Source organism: Dufourea novaeangliae, unplaced genomic scaffold (genome assembly GCF_001272555.1).
Source record: "Dufourea novaeangliae isolate 0120121106 unplaced genomic scaffold, ASM127255v1 scaffold64, whole genome shotgun sequence".
Taxonomy (NCBI): domain Eukaryota; kingdom Metazoa; phylum Arthropoda; class Insecta; order Hymenoptera; family Halictidae; genus Dufourea; species Dufourea novaeangliae.
Window position 1 is genome coordinate 431,857 of NW_015373954.1, and position 19,499 is coordinate 451,355.

The 19,499-nt window shown below is 37.3% G+C and overlaps 1 protein-coding gene across 1 annotated transcript; it reads left to right on the forward strand.

Moving 5' to 3' along the window:
• The first annotated feature begins 243 nt into the window (after nt 1-243).
• Nucleotides 244-18,628, forward strand: LOC107186200 (neuromedin-U receptor 2-like). Its single transcript, XM_015574021.1, has 3 exons — nt 244-1,075; nt 16,264-16,487; nt 18,029-18,628. Exons 1-3 carry the CDS (start codon nt 244-246, stop codon nt 18,626-18,628), a joined length of 1,656 nt encoding a protein of 551 aa, XP_015429507.1.
• The last annotated feature ends 871 nt before the right edge of the window (nt 18,629-19,499 follow it).

Genomic DNA, 19,499 nt, shown 5'->3' on the forward strand with positions numbered 1-19,499 from the left:
TAGCCAGTGACCTGGACCGTAAATGGACCAAGCAACTTTAATCCTCGCAATACTACAAGCACAGTCCATCCGTCGAACGATCTCCAATTGCCCAAGATAATGTGATCAATTTAGAAGAGGATTGTTCGGTTGGGTACAGACCTAGTCAACCGTGTGATGTTCGAACAATTAGTATAGTGTGAAGGACAGAATGTTGTTTGATCAGTGAGGATCTAGGTGAATTGGTGGAATGATCAGTCTACAATGGACGACCCAATAGCTACGTCCCCTAGCAATAGCTATCTCAGCATCCAGGAATATGTGCAGAATTTCTCGAGTTACTACAACGACACTCAGGACAGTGATCCTTCCAAGATTGGTTATTTGGACGGCTACCCCCGTAGAGACTCTCTGTACATCGTGGTGCCAGTGACCATTATCTACGTGTCGATCTTCGTCACGGGTACGATCGGGAACATTAGCACGTGCATCGTGATCGCACGCAACAAGTCGATGCACACGGCGACCAACTACTATCTGTTCAGCCTGGCGGTGTCCGACCTGTTGCTGCTAGTGTCCGGTCTGCCAGCGGAGATATATCTAGTATGGAGCAAGTATCCATACATTTTCGGGGAGGGATTCTGTGTTCTACGAGGCCTGGCCGCTGAAACATCCTCGAATGCCTCGGTGCTGACTATCACAGCGTTCACTGTTGAGAGATACGTGGCTATCTGTCATCCGTTCTTAGCTCAGACCATGTCCAAGCTGACCAGAGCGGTCAAGCTGATCCTCATCATTTGGGTTGTGGCTTTGTCCTTCGCTTTGCCCCAGGCCCTGCAGTTCGGTGTCATCCAATACGCCCTGGACCCAAACATGGTCATGTGCACCATGAAGAGGATCATACTGCAACACTCGTTCGAGCTGTCCACGTTCCTCTTCTTCGTGGTGCCCATGAGCTTGATCACTGTGCTATACGCGCTTATTGGGCTGAAGCTAAGGAAATCGAATATGATGAAGAGGAGTCGGGGCCGAGGGGAGGGCGGCAGCTGTAGACACCATCCCGGCAGGTCGTCGAGGAGGGTACTGAAAATGCTCGGTGAGTGGATTGTGTTTGGATGTCGGCTACACCTAAAGGGAACCCTGGGTAGGTGTCCCCTTCCGATTTTGTTCGTTCTCACATATTTTTTAGTACTCAAAAAACTAGGACCACTGTTTTTTTTGTATTTGCGGATATTTGGTTTAGAGGGGTGAAATCTCCGATCAGAGATTTAACTTTTTGTACTTCGAGATTTATTGAGCCTAAGTGAATGGATAACTGTCAGATATAGAGTTTACGGTGTTGTATGTTGCTCTAGCAGCGCCATTGGAGTGCAAAGGGTTAACGCGTAACAGAAATAATTGGAATTTTTTTGGAGAAATATTGTATTCTTTTGAATTGTAGTGGGTGTAAAATATTTTTTGTCATAGAAAATCTAACGTGGTATACTAATTTTTCGGAACGGTTTCATTGATAAGGGTAAACTACCCCCATGGTGTTTTTTTTCTCCACAGAAAAAATTTGTTTCAGGTGTATTGAAGAAATAATACTTATTCCGTAAGGTGATCGAGAATTAAAGGATAGTTACTTTTTGTGTTGTCGGGGAATAAATTTGCTTTTTGGGGCGAATCACCCCCTCAACATCACAGGCCAAATTATTACAGAAAATTATGGTCTTTATTTATTTTATGTTCTTACGGTTATTATGCATTAAAATGACCACGTTTAATGGAAATTTTATGTAATATATGTATTTTCACGGCAAAACATTCTCATATTTCTATGCTTTTCAAATTTTCCAAAAGGACATACAGATTCTTGGATCGTTTTAGTCGATTATATCCAAGATCGTTGTATAAATCTCTTGAATTATTCCGCGAGGAAAAAATAAATCCTATCGTTATTTTTCTTTTGAAGTGCCTGACCATGGACGGTTATATCACTTGGATTCACCGCGGAATATGCTATAATCCCGCTATACAGAGGCGTATATTTCCATTTAAACGGACCGCCCTCGAACATCCGAAACACCTTCATGAAATTTCGTTCGATCTATCTTCGTATCCTTCTTCTAAGTATGCAAATGTGAACTGACGTGCTTTCGAGAAAATGTCATCGATAGAACGTACATGTTCATTTCGGGAACATCGATTCATATATTCTGTATGATACTCGAAGAATTCAAAATTATAATGATATCCCTTACACAGTACGTACTATATAGATTCTGTATTCTAAGTTTGCCAGTGAAACTTGGACGAAGTTTGGGTTAATTTTTGTTTAAGCTGCCGTTGGTTTTCGATCAATTTGAATTAAAATTTTCCTCGATTTCCGTTATGTTCTGTTATGTTTTAAAATTGTAAAACAAAATAATAGACATTGTAGAAAACCTTCTGTAACCAGGAAAAGAAGAAATGATAAGGTTCTGAAGACTCGGTCGTATAATAGTTCACAAGGTTGCAGAAAGCACTAGCTCGAGATCTCTAATAGAATTTAACCACCATATATGTATACGGAACATGCTTCCTCGAGTGTTTCTGTTTACAAGAAATTTATAACTAATTACCCGAGTTAAAATTCGTATACCTGATCGTGGGACCAAGAGTTTTGAAATCAATTGAATATCAACGCGATGTTTCGATGTCTTTGTTTGCAAACACTCCACCTTCAGAGGAAAGTCAATGAAAAACATGAAATTCGTTTCATGTGGGAACAAACCTAGGGTTCGACACTTCCTTCGTTTGTAAAGTTTCGCGATTTACCTTGAAGTCGATTTTCTAGATCACTTTGACTAGATATACACTATCCACTTCACGAAATATCATCGAAGTTGTGAGTTCCTTCGCGCTGGGACTTTCGAGGAATTTTATTCTTGATGGTAGTAGTACATTTCTAAAGGACAATTATTCACCTATATTTTATTTAAACTGTCGATTTTCCGTTCGAAATATTTAAATACCAATTAATTCAAAACGTTTTTAAGTGCCAATTAAATCAAAACAGTTTTTTAAATACCAATTACTTTTTCAGCCAATTACCTTCAGTGGATAATTGCGAAGCATCTGATGTGTCAGGTACACGAGAAATTCCTTTTGACCGATACAGGAGAATGTTACCAAAATGAATTAGTAAGTTATTGGTCGTATTAGGTCCACCCGAGAAAGAGATAATTACCACCCATTTACTATATTGTGATTAATCCCCGTGACATTTTGAAATGCATGCGAAACGAATGGAACATTTACGTTATTGACTCCGCGATTTATGACGGCATGATGCAGCAATAAACAGTCGATGATAATCAACGTCAATCACGTAGTCGATCAGTGCCGATAATTAATGTAACCAAACTATAACGCGTGCATAGGTACACGCGTTCCAATGTCAATTTTAACCGGAAACAATTCCCATACATATGCAACATCGAGAAAAACGATGGAAACTATTTCTCAATTAACAACATAATTCAACTGACATTCCGATAACAAATGCGATTTCAATGATTCTAGTGAATCATCACACGTACGTGATATCTTGTATTATGTAATAGCTTCCTCTCTGGGGCACCTAAACAATCTTCCATTTCGACTGAAGCTGAATTATAATATACACGTTCGAGAAATGATCTCTTTGGAATGACAATAGAATGTACGCACGTCGTTTGACGAGTTGTCAACGACTCACAGGCGAACTTCCTCTCATTATTTCATGCAGATTGACAGAACATTTTGCATATGTACAATCGAAGGATATGCTCACCTGTCACGTGATTTATATTCAAATCGGCGGATCCTTTGAACGTGATAAATTGCCTTGTTATTTTTCCGCGGGATCGTGACGTATTGCTATGATTCCACGACGGTGTTTGTGTGTTGTTTTTTTTTCCAATACTCTGACTAATTTCATTGACAATCCTTCCGTCTGAATTAATATTATTGAACAATCAATTTAGGACACACCTTTCACCCGTATCGTGAATTCTTCTTCACTAATATACAGTGTCGGATTAATTCTGAAGTATAAAAAAAAATATGTTTCTACATATTTTACTCTATTTAGGTTCAAAATAAGATTAAATTCTTTTTCATTTATAAAAAACATGAACAATACCAATTTTAAATTTATATTTTAATTGAAGTTGGTTCTTCTGAAATCTATTTTTTTAGAATAATTATTTATGAGAATACTGTGCATCATTGACTGTGTCATTACAGATACAAAAAGAAGACATGCATGCCTACCTAAAACTGGCCTTAACTCACTTTTTCCAAAATTAAACTTATACCACTTTCAAAAAAAAAAAAAAAGGCTCATATATTCTATAATGTAATTTATTACAGTACCACTTATTACAACACCGATCGACAAGTGTGAAATTCCGTCCGTGAATTTCATTCCAATTTCATTTCGTTTCCTGTTTCGCGAAACTCATTGGTATGCCCCATTCAGACGTCCGACGCCGAGAAAACCGCCATCGAAATCACAAATATACAATTGACCCATGTGCACATAACATGCGTTATCGACAGCCCCCCCCCCCCTCTGACGCCCTTCACCCGCGCAACGTAAATTCGTTTTATTTTCGCAAACTTCCGAAATGAGTTCATAGCTTGCAGACCGTGTGACATTAACCCCCCACTCCAACCCCTTCCTGTGTGCACCTATGCAATCGCGGTCGCATCCAAATGACGCCTATAAACCGAAACATTTCGCGAATACATATATCAGTATTCAAGATATTCTTATTATAGGCTGACTTCATTTCCATACCGTTACTGTGCGGTGTTTTCTTTCTTTTTCTCTCTCTCTCTCTCTCTCGACTTGGAAGATTACGTTGCCGGAAATACTTTTTAAGGGGGATCACCACTATCACGGCCGGGAAAATAAGCCTTTACTCTCTTTACAGTGAAAATATGATATTCAAATTGATTCCGGGTTCAACATCCGGAAAATAGAGATACATAACTCGAAATCAAGAATGATTCATTTCTTCCTGTATCGGAGAAAAATATTATGTAAGTATTATGAAAAATATTATGTTCGTACAATTGCAATTTCCAGACACAGAAAAGTGTGAAAAGATATTTTCACTGTAACATTAAAAATGCTGTAATGGTACAGTGTAACATTAACTTTGATAATTGTAAGAAAATCGTAATTCTTGTATATTATATTTGCATGTTTTCTTTTTTTTATAATTTATTGACGATATAGGAATGATACATAGATCTACAGTTTGCTTATGAGTCACAACTTCCGATATTAGTATTCGAGTATTTATATTTAGATTCGATAAACGTCTAAACTGCACGCACAAGACATTAATAAATCTTAAACAAACTTTCATGTATGTACATTTAGGCATAACCCCGACCTTCGGTAAATTTAGACTTGAAACAACATAAGACAGTAGATCTACCACAGATGTAGCTGATGGTTAATTTAGGTCTAATCGTTTCTACAGACATATATCACTGATATTTGTAATAATTTTCTTACATTCTATATCATTTTTGCTCAGAGAACAAATGTAATCTAACCTGAATATCATCTCACTTTAACACATAATATTATTTAACATCTCTTTCATTTAAAAAAATAGTTTTATACACAAAAAATAACGAATTGATTCATAATTAATTAAAATGTCAGAGCAATCTCAGTGTCCCTGTAACTGTTACCTCAAGAATTAAATTATAATATATTTTAACAATTCATTTTGTACAATAGGATATGCACTTTCATTTTTCAACATTAATTTTTGAATACCAAGTACGTCCTAGTACACGTATTTCTTTGTTCTAATGTAAATCAGAGTTCCAAATTAATAATAACATTTTTTAAACACTAATTCTTTACACGATACATTGTTATTAAGTAAAATTAATAATGTAAAACAAACTATAAGTAAATTATTAGTATTATTAAGTAAAGAAACAAATAGAAGTATTAGGGACACTGGCAGTAATTACGACATTAGCTAATTAATTACCCCTAAGTGACCCTACTTGATTAAATTTTCTTTCTCCGAATCAGTAGTACTGTATAATTTGCGATCCCAACAGAGAGAGAGAGACTGTAATAAGAAAAATTTCTCGGTACAGTCGGTCGCACGCCAGCTGGCAGTTCCATTAAAAGAAGGCGTCGTGACGCGAGAAATCGATGTAACTGTTAAGAGCGCCACGATTACCAGCACATTATTTATCAGTTTGTCACGCAATGCCATGGCCGAGTCTCATGAACATACCTCGTTAACTTAGTAATTATACATGCGCATAAGCGCGCGCCGTTCGTTCGTTCGCGTTTCATAGCGCGGAAACCACACCGCGTCTCCTGTGTTGCTGATTATCGCACTCGGTGACTTCCAGTCCGCTGAAATCCAATGTTCCTTCGTGTACGAACTTCGACCGTAATTACCATTCACTTTAAACCTTGTCACGGACCATTTTCCGTTATTATCTCGTCAAGATTCAACGATACAGCTGAAAATTGAATTAGAAACATTTCTCAAGAAAAGCAAATGAACACAATTGAAATTCAATTGAATTGAATTGAATGGGTTAATAAAACTGACGATTAAAAATACGACAATTTGCTTTTATTGTTGATTTTGTATTTTTGGATTTAAGTCGTTTAGGCTAGACAGTTCGAACTACGCCGTGAAACCTTATTACTTCCCCAAAGGCTAATATCGATTACGTGACAATACCTTCGGCACCTTCGAGAATCAATATCGAGGATGAAAGTTTGTCTTTCTTTTTTGGAAGAAACTTTCCTCTTCTATGATCCTAAACAGTAATTTCACTCCAAGTTCCGTTCAATATACGAAAGTTCATTCGATTAGGAAACCGTCACACTTCACAGAGCAATTTCGTCCTTCATTTATTAATCGACGAAGCATCAACTCGTTATTTTCCATTGTTTTGTCTATTCTTCAGGATTTCTCCCATATTCTAAAAACATATAAAATGACTTTGGACTGTCCTTTCTATGTCTTTATTTTCAGTTGGGGTATGAGGAATTACAGTCCATGTAGTAAAAGCGTGACCGAAAAAATGTTTACCTGAATAGCACCTACCATACAAATTCCGATGCATCCAGGTAGCCAGACCCTTCCTCTGCAAAGCATTGTAGGTAAATTTTCAGTAATTGTCCGACCTTCGTAAGGAAACGACGTCTTTCGAGTATCAATGCTCTGTACGCGACACGTTTCGAAACTGTATTCTGAAAAAAGAATATTCGGAAAATATCGACCAAAATTGTGAAAATGTAAGTTTTTCGGATAATACTTCTTTTTTGGTGTGTGAATTTTTATTAACCGTGTTTGGTGTACTTCGTCAAATCGAATATTTCAACGAACAGTGAAACACCTTGTAAAAGTGCACGTTTTAGGACTACTTAGGAACTTTATCGTTATTCACGGTTAGATTTTAACGCAATCAAAATGACAGAAGAATCAAGTGACAGATGAATTAGACCAATACGGTGTATAATCAAACTGTGAAATAGCTTCTGACACGAAAAAATTGCACACATTCGTGAAAGCAAAAGTATCGATCGTCGCCTTTCTCGCCATCATGAAAGAAGAATTATCAGAACCATTTCCAGAGTTACTATTGTGAACAGTGTATCTCTTCAAAAGAAAACGATTTTTAATATTTTGATGGACAAAGAGCATCATTATTTTACGGAAAACTGTTGTTTTAATTCCAGTTCGGAAACTGTCGCGACAGGTCGTGCATATTATCGTCGTATTAGTGATCGAAAAAAAAAATGAAAGATTTTTTCAATTTCAAGCAGTTCGCCGCGAGAACGTTTCTCCAGTAGCAAAAAGAAAATACGTACAGTTGAAACCGGTAGACTCGTCGAGGAAAACTCGTCGTCCTCGTCGCGCTCTCGAGGGTTGATTAACGCTAAGACAAGCTAAGTCCGCATTAATAAGTGAATTCAAGGGATAATTACGTTATGTGGGATAAGTTTGTCATTTGTCGAGCAAGGAAATCACCATTTATGGCGTTATTGCAATCATGAAAGTGATGTATAACGTCATAATGAGGGGCCTATACATATACCGAGGAAAGTTCATTGTTCGGGGACGCATTGACGGCGGAACAAGCGAGCGAGTTTACCAAGGCTAAGCAAAGAAAAATCAGAATGTGTACGCTTTATCGTTAACCAGGCCCTGACGACACGCGAGGAAATTTCGCGTCCTCGAAGTGACATGTATGTGGCTTCCTTCGACAAACATCCGAACCTCGTGCTCCCGTGTCCACTCGAGAATTAGTTTCTCAGAAGTCATTAGCTCGTGTGGAAATGTAGCATAAAAATTGTACAAAGATCAATTAGATGTGCCAATAAGTGATCCACTATATCCAGACGTAACCAATACTGTTTTTTTTTTTCTAGGAAATCGGAAACCTTATAGTCACTTTAGTAACATTCTGTTCTCGTTCATCGGAGTTCTGTACTATTTTTGAAGATAGGGATTATGAACAGATGTTTTTAATTTCGTATATCACTACATAATTGGAACTGCACAAATTTTCTAGAAGGGAGGTCATTCTATTGCAATTTGACGAACAGTTTTACAAGATCTCGTCGAATATTATGTAAAAGCTGGCACCATGTGATTGCTTATAAAAAAAATGGAATAAAATTTTGGCATTCTGGACTTAGTTTTCGAGAAAATCGAATTTGAAAGTTAGTCTGAAACGTGTGTATTCGCCATAGTAGTAAGTAGATACGGAATGCAATGACCAGACGCGCCGGCCAAGCCCTATTCAATTGCACGGATATTCAAAGTCGGTTTTCACGAAAATTAAGTCGACAGTGAAAAAATTGTATTCTATTTTTTTGTCTTATTTTTTTTTACAAAGTCAATTGATCCTTTTTCCCGTTAACAGAGTGACTATCCCACTGAAAAAGGCCGTACGTAGCCAGACACGCTTTATTTCGTTTTATAAATCATAAACTGTGAAAACTATATACGTATATTTAGCAGAGGCTGTTGGTCCTATTTTAAATTGAACTGAGATATTAATTTTACGTACAAATTTTGTAACGTTAGTTAAATAATTAAGCCCCTTTGCAATATACGTGTTATAAAGTGACAGTCAAAGTGCTGAAATATAAGAAAAAATTAAGAACTCCGCTTATCCATTCGTGCAAACAGTGAAGTGTTTACTTTTCTAATGATTTTAATTTGTTTATGACTATTATCCATTGGGTAGTATCAAAGAAATACGGTCCATTAGCTGAATAAACATCACACGGTCACAATCCTTCGTATTATACACACAGTGTCATCAAATCGATTTTCTATTATAATTGACAAAGACAGACACGCTTGGTAAATACGTTTTTTTCACCTATGGTTTTTCTTTCGTTGCTTAAGTGGTGACTTTATGAGCGTGATAAACTTACACGTTTGACATTCATATAGAGACACGTAATTAGGCAAAAAAAGTCCGGGTATCACCAGCTCGAGTGAAAATCGATACGGCAACTAATTGATTGTCCGACGTTGCTTCTGTCGATACATCGACTCCGTGCGATGAATCGTGGTAGAAGTGGACGAACAAGGATAAATCGAGGTCGACAGGAATCACCTGTTAAGCGGGGGGGATCGTGTCTGTGGCGTTCGTTACGAGGAACACGTGGAAAAACGATGTTTTTCACGCTGAAACGAGTCATAGGAACAAAAAAAAAAGGAAAAACGGACACCATAATACATAGAATCGATTCAGATCAAATTTTTTTTAGTTTCTTTGAATCTGTCATCACAAGACTGCGGATTTAATGCATTTATAGTCTACAGAGCTCTGTAAAATTCAATGAAACACAAAGGTTTTGTCAGATGCAATGAATTTTTTATTTCATTCTTGTCCCGATGAAAAACTTAAGGAAGAAAGAAATTTCTACTTTTCTTCTTATCCATAAGAATTATTTTATAAAATGTCATTTTACATAAAAATCCGCAGTCTAGTCATCACACGCAACAAAGATAATGGTTTCTTAAAGTAATGAAGAGTTCTATCGAAAATTGGTTAATGAAAAATTATTCTTATCGAAAGTTTAAATTGCTCTAAATTTATTATTCGATAAGTCAGCCACCAGAACCACGGTGACAAATTGTTCTTACAAAGTTGTAATTAGCTGTCAGGTTCGTCGACGTTTCGTGGAGTCGGTCACGCCGTTAAGCTTAAACGAGAAAATAAGTGCCGATGATTTATCGACAGACGATTACTGGGTCCGTTTGCGTCTCATATTAATTCCGGTAGAAGGAGAAAATTGGATTTGTTAATGCGGTTTATTTGAATATTTTTCTGTTGCTTCATGAATATGCAAATGCTTTGTTTACAGACAAACTTGTTTACACACAACACTGTTACATGGCCACTCTTAACGCTAGTACAGATACATCATTTCAACGCGAACATTTATTTTTTTAAAAACTGCTTTATTATAATAGTTGCATTATATTGTTATTTTTTATATTAAAATATTATTTGTTTTTTATTATTTAATGCATTATATGACGGATGCACCAGTGAATGAACATTATATATAAAAGCGAGTAAATTAGGTTATTAAAATAAGCAAATGATTAAATATAGATTTTTGTCAATTTATTTTTTTTTATCAGATTGTTTTTTTCTTTCCTTATTTGATACTCAAAAAATTTGCGCGTCTTTTGTTAGAAATGTTCATTTACCTAATATTGTTCATTCACTGGTGAAATCTATATTTTTTCTTACTCGTTTAATGAATTAAATCTGTTCAATTTTCCGAATTGGAATCTATACATCATAAAAAGGTATAAATATTCAAAAATCTAATTCTCATGTGCCAAGTATTTATTGATATTATTATCTTTTAAAATTCGACGGTAACAGTTACAATACTATATTATAATATTACTTTGTTTTTCAGTATTAAAACACGCATACCTACCAACCTAAAGACACTAGAATAATTATAACTTTTAGAGTTCAGTGGGGTATTCAATTACTGCTATATGTATACGTTCTAGGGTTAATTCTACAATTTTTACCATTAGAAGTAACTACAGTTTTTATTTTTAATACCTCAGAATCACTTATTCCCAATCTGTATGCCTACTGCAAGCCAGCTGTGGTCCTTATAAATGTCTTTCTGAGGAAGAATCATCGCGTCGAATGTCGAACTCGTGCTTTAGAATCGAAAGGGCGTTCTTCAGAGGGCAGTTACTTTTAATCTGCCTATAAAATCGCACATTTCGCGTCAGATCTGGCTCCACAATCAATACTCTCGGGTCGTATATCAGTTCTTCGGGCGCTATCATCGGTATCGTAATAAACGCCGACCAGTAATGAATGCTAGGTTGGAGTACCAGACAGGATACAAATGTTCAATAATCTAGATATTGCTGTGATGGAGAACGTACCCGTAATATCATATCCAATAGTGTGTGATTGTACGATCCGTGGAACCGTATCGAATCACACACATTACATCCTCGGACTAGACGCTGTGGCTAAAATAGTTAATAATAATTCAGTTCAATTGTTATTAGTTTCGAACGAACTCTTTACTCGACCTAATATAAGGTGTATCGATAAATAATCCAGTATATTTTTCCAAATTTGATATTCAACTTACAAGAAATCAATTTTATTTTGCTAGTGATATGCATCCTTGTTCTCGATCATCGTTCGCCATTTTCAGAAAATTCGTTTCTTTGACGTGTCGACAACTTTTCTGAACGTTACATCCTGAAACGATAATACATCCAAAATGCACCATTTCGTTCCAGTCCTGTTCTTTCGGAACGAACTTCTTACTTAACTTGATCGAATAAACGTCTTATCGTCCCTGATTGATAGGATTTGATCCCGTACCTTTGATCGACGTGTACACAGAAAATTCTTCTCCTCGGCAGCTTTCGGTACACTTCGTGTTCCGGAAGTGATACCACGTGAGTAAATTGAATCGTACGGCACACACACGGATCCTATTTAGTCGCGGAAACCCTTCCCCGAAGTTGTTCGGAAAAGGGAACACAGGGAAGTTAGCCGAAAGTCGAGCATCCACCGTTCCTGAACAAGTTAAGTCCCTCCGAACCTCGGTACAGCGACGGGGTGAGATGGATAACTTGTTTGTAAGATGCGGTACGTGACTCGTGTAAATTCCCGTCGGCTCGTTCGATGCCGTTTTGATAAATTCATGGATCCACGAAAACGTTTCCATCCGACCCCCTCCATCCCCACCCCTCCCCACGGGAACGTCCTGTCGGGAGGATAAATTACGTTTGCGGGGAAGCGCCTCCAACGTTTTCGAGTACAAATATCTCGATGTTGCCGCCGTGACGAGTCACCTGACTTCATCTGATACTATTTTTAAAACAATGTTCAATTTTTCTTTTGTTGAGAAATTCTTCAGAAATAATAGATACTTGAATTTGTCTTTCTTTCGTTAAACTTTGTCACGAGGTGATTGCGGATTTTTATGCAGAACGATGATTATTTTTCTAAAATAATTTATAAAGACAGGAGAAAATATAGAAATTTATTTTTCCTGTTAAGTATCTTATTGGGTTCACAATAAAATAGAAATCTTGTTACATTCGATGAAAGTTTGGTCTTTTATTGTATTACAGAGAACTCTATAAATGCATAGAATCCGCGGTCTAGTCATGAAATTCTGACTTCTGAATTTTGTTGTATAAATAAATAACTAGGCGTCAGCATTGCACGAGAATAATTTATCGAACCTATAGAATTTTCTTCCGTTTCTTAATTAACGAAAAATGGTGGTCCATTATAGTCACCCCTAATTGTTTTAAGCAGTGTATCTATTTGGACGACGAATAATAAACAAAAACCCTAATCTTTATCACTCTCTCGAAATAAATGAAGAAATCGTGTGCGTTTCTAATTTATATGGCGCAGACAGGAACAGTAACCTGGAATAGACTCGATCTAAAAACGGTCGGTAACAAATAATAAGGCAAACATTCTCGAAAATGCATTATTCAAGAGAAAACATAATCATATATTACCTGCAACCGTAGTAACTGTTGATCCCGTGCCGCATATCAATTTCCTTCTCTGCATGCGCATTTTCGTGACTAATAATGGCGTCGTGCCAGCCACGAAATCGGTTCGACGGAATTATTTTTTCTTTCGTTCAACCCTCCTGGACTCGCATGACTATTCAGTGCATGGTGACTCGCATCGATCTCTAACACCGATTTTTAGGTGATCGAAATGTGATATTTATGCCGTATAGTTTCAAATAATTTATTCTTAATATTCATCTACAATTATTATCGGATGAAAAAATACGCAAAATAATTTCGAAGAATATTTATTTTTTGTTTTAACATTCTATAGAGACAGTCATTGATAATTTCAATATAAAAGTACATACAGCGGATAAACTTTTGAAAAATCCAATTTCTAGTCGTAAACGTTTCTGCAGAGTAAAGAATTGTACCAAATTTTGCGCTGTTTTGGTACTGTGTAAAGATGCCAATCTACCAGTCGTGTTGTCACGTTTAACACATTTTCTAGAGTCGCATAACAATGTTTATAGTAAATAATATTCAAAATTGTCGTTTACATGATACATACTTATCTCGTATGACATTATTGAAGTCACATTTGTTTATTAGTACTGCTGAATAATGTTATTAGTTCTGACAAAATTTGACGTTATTGACTTCGGGCCATCTTTGCTGTAAAAAATTTAATAACTTACAAATAAACTTCGGATTTTTATGCAAAATGACATTTTGCAAACGAATTTATTAAGACAAGAGCAACTGTAGAAATTTTCCCACCTTTTGCCCAAGACTGTATCTCCGATACATCCTTTTAAAACGTATAAATACGAATCCAAGAAGCTCTCGGGACCACAATCCCCTCACGTGGGCCGTTTGACAAACAGCCGTATATTTATGCAAATTCCCCCGGTCGAAATCGGGAAACGAGAGAAGGACTTCTGCCTTCTTCGAGCCGTTACAAATTGCCACCTTGAAGAGGGGCGAGAAAAAAAAAAAAGTTTTCGCGAGTGTCCACGAAACGGGGTGTCACGTGCCTTAAATGAATCTCTTCCTATTTCCACGACGTCACGATGAAAAATGGAACGCACTTCGTTCTCGTCTGGTCGGTGTGTGTCTCGTTTACCCCTTGACGAGGGTACGGACCATTAATAATCGACGCGTACCCGAGTGTAGTCTATAATTGTGAATGTATCCGGGCGGCGATCGCTGTCGATCAACCGGCCATTCGATAACACGTAGCTCTATGTACTCTATGAAATTACTCTAATATCGTCTTAATTTCAGGAACGGGCTTCGATCTGGCACCGTTGGTGGCGATGTCTGATGTTATGGAGTCGCGTCGACGAATTTACGCCAACTTATTTTCTCGTTATATCTAAGTGCAAATTATGTAGTGTTAGTCCCCTCATACGATAGCGACTTTGTCTTCCATATTGTGACCTAATTCTATTATATATGGATTGTTAGGATTCTATGCATTTACGGCGTTTGCTAGTTGATTGGATGTTGTTGTAATCTTCTGTTGTGTGATTTGACCACACTTGTTAACGTAGTCTCGAACGTATTTCATACGTAAGTCTTTCTGAAATAAGTCGTGCCTTTTAAAAAAAAAAAAACTGTTCCAATGTTTTCCAATGACAGGTCAACGGAACGATTAAAAAATCTGTGTATACTCTAACGGTGACCCAGTATCAATATGTCATTGGTCCCCTGATGATGCTGACTTCAACGCTTACGAAACTACCAGTGTAATAACTTTGCTTCATTAATTCTTCATTAGTAAAATATTCAAAGTGCCTGATAATTATATGATCCATTAATTAGGATCTTTAACGATCGTCTGATCGAATGTTCAAAGCCTCTAAACTTCGGTTCCTACGCAAAGTCCAATACTCCTGTATGCCCAGATGTTCCAGTAGTTAAATTCTCCGACTGTCTAGATGTTTATTAAAGCCAGTCCACGAAAAATTTCCACTGAAATGTTCCGCTCCTACTAAAAATTTTATTCCATCCATCAAACCTCCGAACGGCAAATAAACTGGTTGTCGACTTCACATATGGAAAATACCGCTGGTTTCAATGGAACAGGAATATAGACAGGGCCGCCGGTGTAGGCCATGAAACTTTCAAGACCGTCGAAACTTTCGAAAATCCCCCTCGGTTCGAAAACACAATTGACACGCCTGATCGAGTTATCCTTACGGGAAGCTGGAAGATCCGACGCTGGTTCTGGAATAAAAATGAGACTGGCATTATCCTGAGAACTCTTATCTTTCTTTTATAACGAAATCAATTAAGAATTATTGGCAAACAATTATTTAATGGCTTTAACTGTTCAAAGATGAGAATAACGCTTTTAAGTACTGCTGTCTTTCACTATGTATTATTCGAATGAAATTATGCACGACATAGCTATCTAAGAATTTGGATTTTTGAGATCGTAATTTTTACTACACTTTCGTAATCTGGGGTTAATTAAATACATGACTTAAAAAACGAAATAAAATATGTCTGGTTACGTAGAACCTTTTTCTATTGTGTCAGCCACGTGTTAAGGGTACAAATTACTCGTTGACAGTACAACACGTTGGTTTTAGTGTCATTTACAACGCTGCAAGTAATTACATAACGGTCAAAGACGGGGTAGCAGCGTTTGTAACCCGTCTGTGAAACTATATAGCAAGGCCATTCGTGAACTGTAAGTTTTCCCCTTAATTGCCTCGTTGATTACGTTATCAGAAGCAATCCTCGTTAATCACGCCTTGCCTCACACACACACACACACACGATTTTTGAAATTGATGCCCTTCGTTTATACACAGATGAAGATGATAGAAATTTCATCCACAAAGTATACTGTCCAGTGAGAAAATATTCCCTTTCAGCGGGGTGAGGGAGAGGGGGGGGGGGTATAAAATTGTTCTAATTAGTCTAATTAGTACAGCAAACACGGCACTCGAAAGCCCAACAAGATTATAAATTCACCGGCCTGTTTCTTAATTTGATTAACGTTGCAACGATGTTTCTTTGGGGATGGTTAACGCGGTTCTGTTTACGTAATTAAAAGGACAACGAATCTCGGGACATTGCGTCATCTGTGTACACAGGCAAGGGCTTTAATTTGATAAAAGGGTTTTTAATTGAAAAGAAAAGAAGAACACGCTTGTCTCTGTTATTAAATCGCAGGGGAAATCTGTTGCAGTCGCGGTCGTGATAGCGTTTTTCATCTGCTGGGCACCGTTCCATCTGCAACGGCTGATCGCGATTTACGGGACGAACTCGGACCACATCACCTCGAACAGCAAGTGGATAGAGTTCCTTTATCTTTTGATGACCTACATATCCGGGGTTCTCTATTACGTGTCGACGACGATTAATCCGATTCTGTACAACATCATGTCCAACAAATTCCGTGTGGCTTTCATGGTAAGTTACGTTATTTTCGAGAATCTTTGTAGACTAACCGTCGATTCTAATTTCTGGAGGTGTGTCTCCACTCGAGGGCTCTAAAATTTATTGAAACGCTTAACAATGGATTGATTTAGTTGATGTTAATTGTCATAGGGGAAATGATTTTTGACGAACAATTAACCAACTAACTGCATTGGTCTAGTACAGTAAATGTCTACTTTATCACTCTATAGACAATATCTAAAACATTTGTTCACGATCGGCAGTACGAAACTTCTTTAAATAACATCCAAACGTTAGAAAAACGGTGCTATTATGACTACTACTGTTCGTTATTTTATACGTTGCGTTTAAAGAAAAATGTTTTGGGAATGTTTTAATAGTGTTCGTATGACTATTGGTTCTTACGTAATTCTGTCAAATAAGGTAACAGCCTTTTGCGAACAAATCTGTGAGAATTGTAAGAATTATTCAGTGATAAGTAAATTGTAGAAAAGCTCGAAAGAATTGTTTAATTGTAGGAAAAATAAATTTGAAGCCTCATAAAGGGGTAGGTAGTTTAAACAAACCAATGGCTGGTTGAAATGTTATATAGATTTTTATAGTGTAATAAAGTATATATAGGGAAAAAAGGTAAATCGAAGGTTCTGAGATCTCAATTCACCGTTCATGGAAATGTTTTTGTTTATTTTACAATTTTATTGCGGAAACAGCGTAGTGTTGGTGCTGGGTAATAATTCTGGTACATATACAGCAAAAACACAAAGTCTGGAACGACGGGCAGACAATAAATACATGTTTGTTGCGTTGACATTTTTTATTTTATTTTTTACCTCATCTGGAAAAGGAATTTTATTTACCTTATGAAATATTTCTCGTGAAGAAGTTAATTCGACGGTACACCATGCATATTTTAGCAGCCTCGAATCAATTTTTTTACTGTATGCACGACAATTATCATCCAGTATCAGGTATGCTGTTTCCGCCATAAAATTGTAAAATCAAAAAAAAATATTTCGATGAAGGGGAATCGATCCGAGGACCTCCGATATACCAGGCAAACGACAGTTCAATTTAGAGTGTTAATTTATCTATTTCATACCATAAAAAAATATGTAAATACAATAACAATTTGCAATTATTATTCCTGTAATCGTGTATGCAGTGTTTAGTAGTTCCTACCTCCTAGAAGTTTACCTACATTTATAAATGAAATATTACTCTGCATAACGTTATATATAAAAGGCAAATTTGCGATCACTATTGACGCTGTGAAAACTCTATAGTCAATGTTCAAATTATGTTCAAAACATGCTTCGAAATCTCATTCGAAAAGTAGCATACATCAAACGTATCGAAGGTGAAAACTCAAGAAAAAAATTGATCGTTGAAAATAAATACTTCCTAAATTTTCTCTCAATCTTCATTCAAGAGCCCTAACTTTTCTAGCAGTCATCGACATCTCCATCGCTCTACCCATAGTTCTTCTACTTGGCCCACCAATCAATGATCACTCTACTTTCGTCGAACATACCAGCTGTTTTATATTTTCACAGGAAACACTGTCGAGGAGCTGCAGAATCCCAGGCCTGGCGATTCGAAACGAGCAAAGGTCTTACTCCAGCCTGTCGCGATCCCAGCAAAGGACTCTGGGCGCTTACGGATCTAGGACGGTCGGCACAGTTGGTACAGCAGTGGCGCACGAGAGCACCGACTGTTCCGGAAATTCTGGCAAAGAAGAAAGCCCGAAGCAGATGACGTCGTTGATCGAGCAAGTAAACGACGCCGAGACCACCGTCGAGAAATTCAATGAGAGACGGAAAAGCGAGGAGATCAGGCACCTGGAGATCCTCGTGAAAGAGGTCCGTCATATCGACGGTTCGTTGAGGGACCAGAGAAATTGCGGCGGTGGTGAATCCAAACGATCGATCACGACCAAATACGCGACCGTGAAGGTCTCGAACGTGGACGGGTCCGAGAAGAAATGGTGGCGACTGCTAAAGTGGTTTCCTGGCTTGAAATCCCTGAAGCTAGCCGGAAGAGACAGCTACGCGATACCGGAAAATCGTATCTTGGAGAATCCTGGCCTCCACAGAGAAGAGTTCTCGATGACCATGTGGAATGTCCACGAGGCGAACGATCAGAGACCGGTTTGAAGGACAATCTTTGAAGACACTGTTGGAAGTGAGCACTTAATAGTGTTCATATTCAATAGAGGATCGTGGAGATCGTTTGGAGACTGTGTATGGTAGGACATTAACGAAAGAATGAACTGGATCTGGAAGAATATATTCTAATGATATATATATATATGTATAGATTATCTTTAATGATGCTGAGAGATTACTAGTTTCATTTTGTATTATAAAACGACGTTCAGCGTTGGGGGTAGGGACACTTTCAGCGAAATGATTGATCTCTGGAGCTGGACTTTACTCGAAAGCCCTAGCTTGCGAAGTGTGTGTGAAAGAAACGTTTGCTGTTTGAGTAAAATGAGTGATCCATTGGATTGTTACGTGTGAGATATTAGACGATGACGTGGTGCAATAGAACTTGAAAGAACCTCAAGGTCTGGGCTCAAACTTGACCTACATACAATAAAATATTTATATAAATGTTGATGTTATCAGATCTAACTCATAGTTTACAACATTTCACGCAAATTTAATTCAGTATAATTGAACAACAATGAGAAATCCATGTTCTGGTGTACAGATTTATCCAGGCCTAAAGGCCAGATTTAACTGTAACTGAGACTCAGACCAAAAATTATATACACATTCCGATTTAAAACGTATAATATATCAAATGTAACAACTCAGTGTTGCAGATCGAATATTTGTAACATTTTCTCTAAAATTTGTATCTTTCTACTATAATGCCTACAAGTTGTTATTGTAACTCATACTACCACTAGCAGAATCATCGACACCGGCAAGAAAAGGAAGAAAAGGGGGCATTTGTATACGGATTGTTTCGTAACATATCGATCTCACTGCATTCACGGTAATCTTGAGATACTAGAAA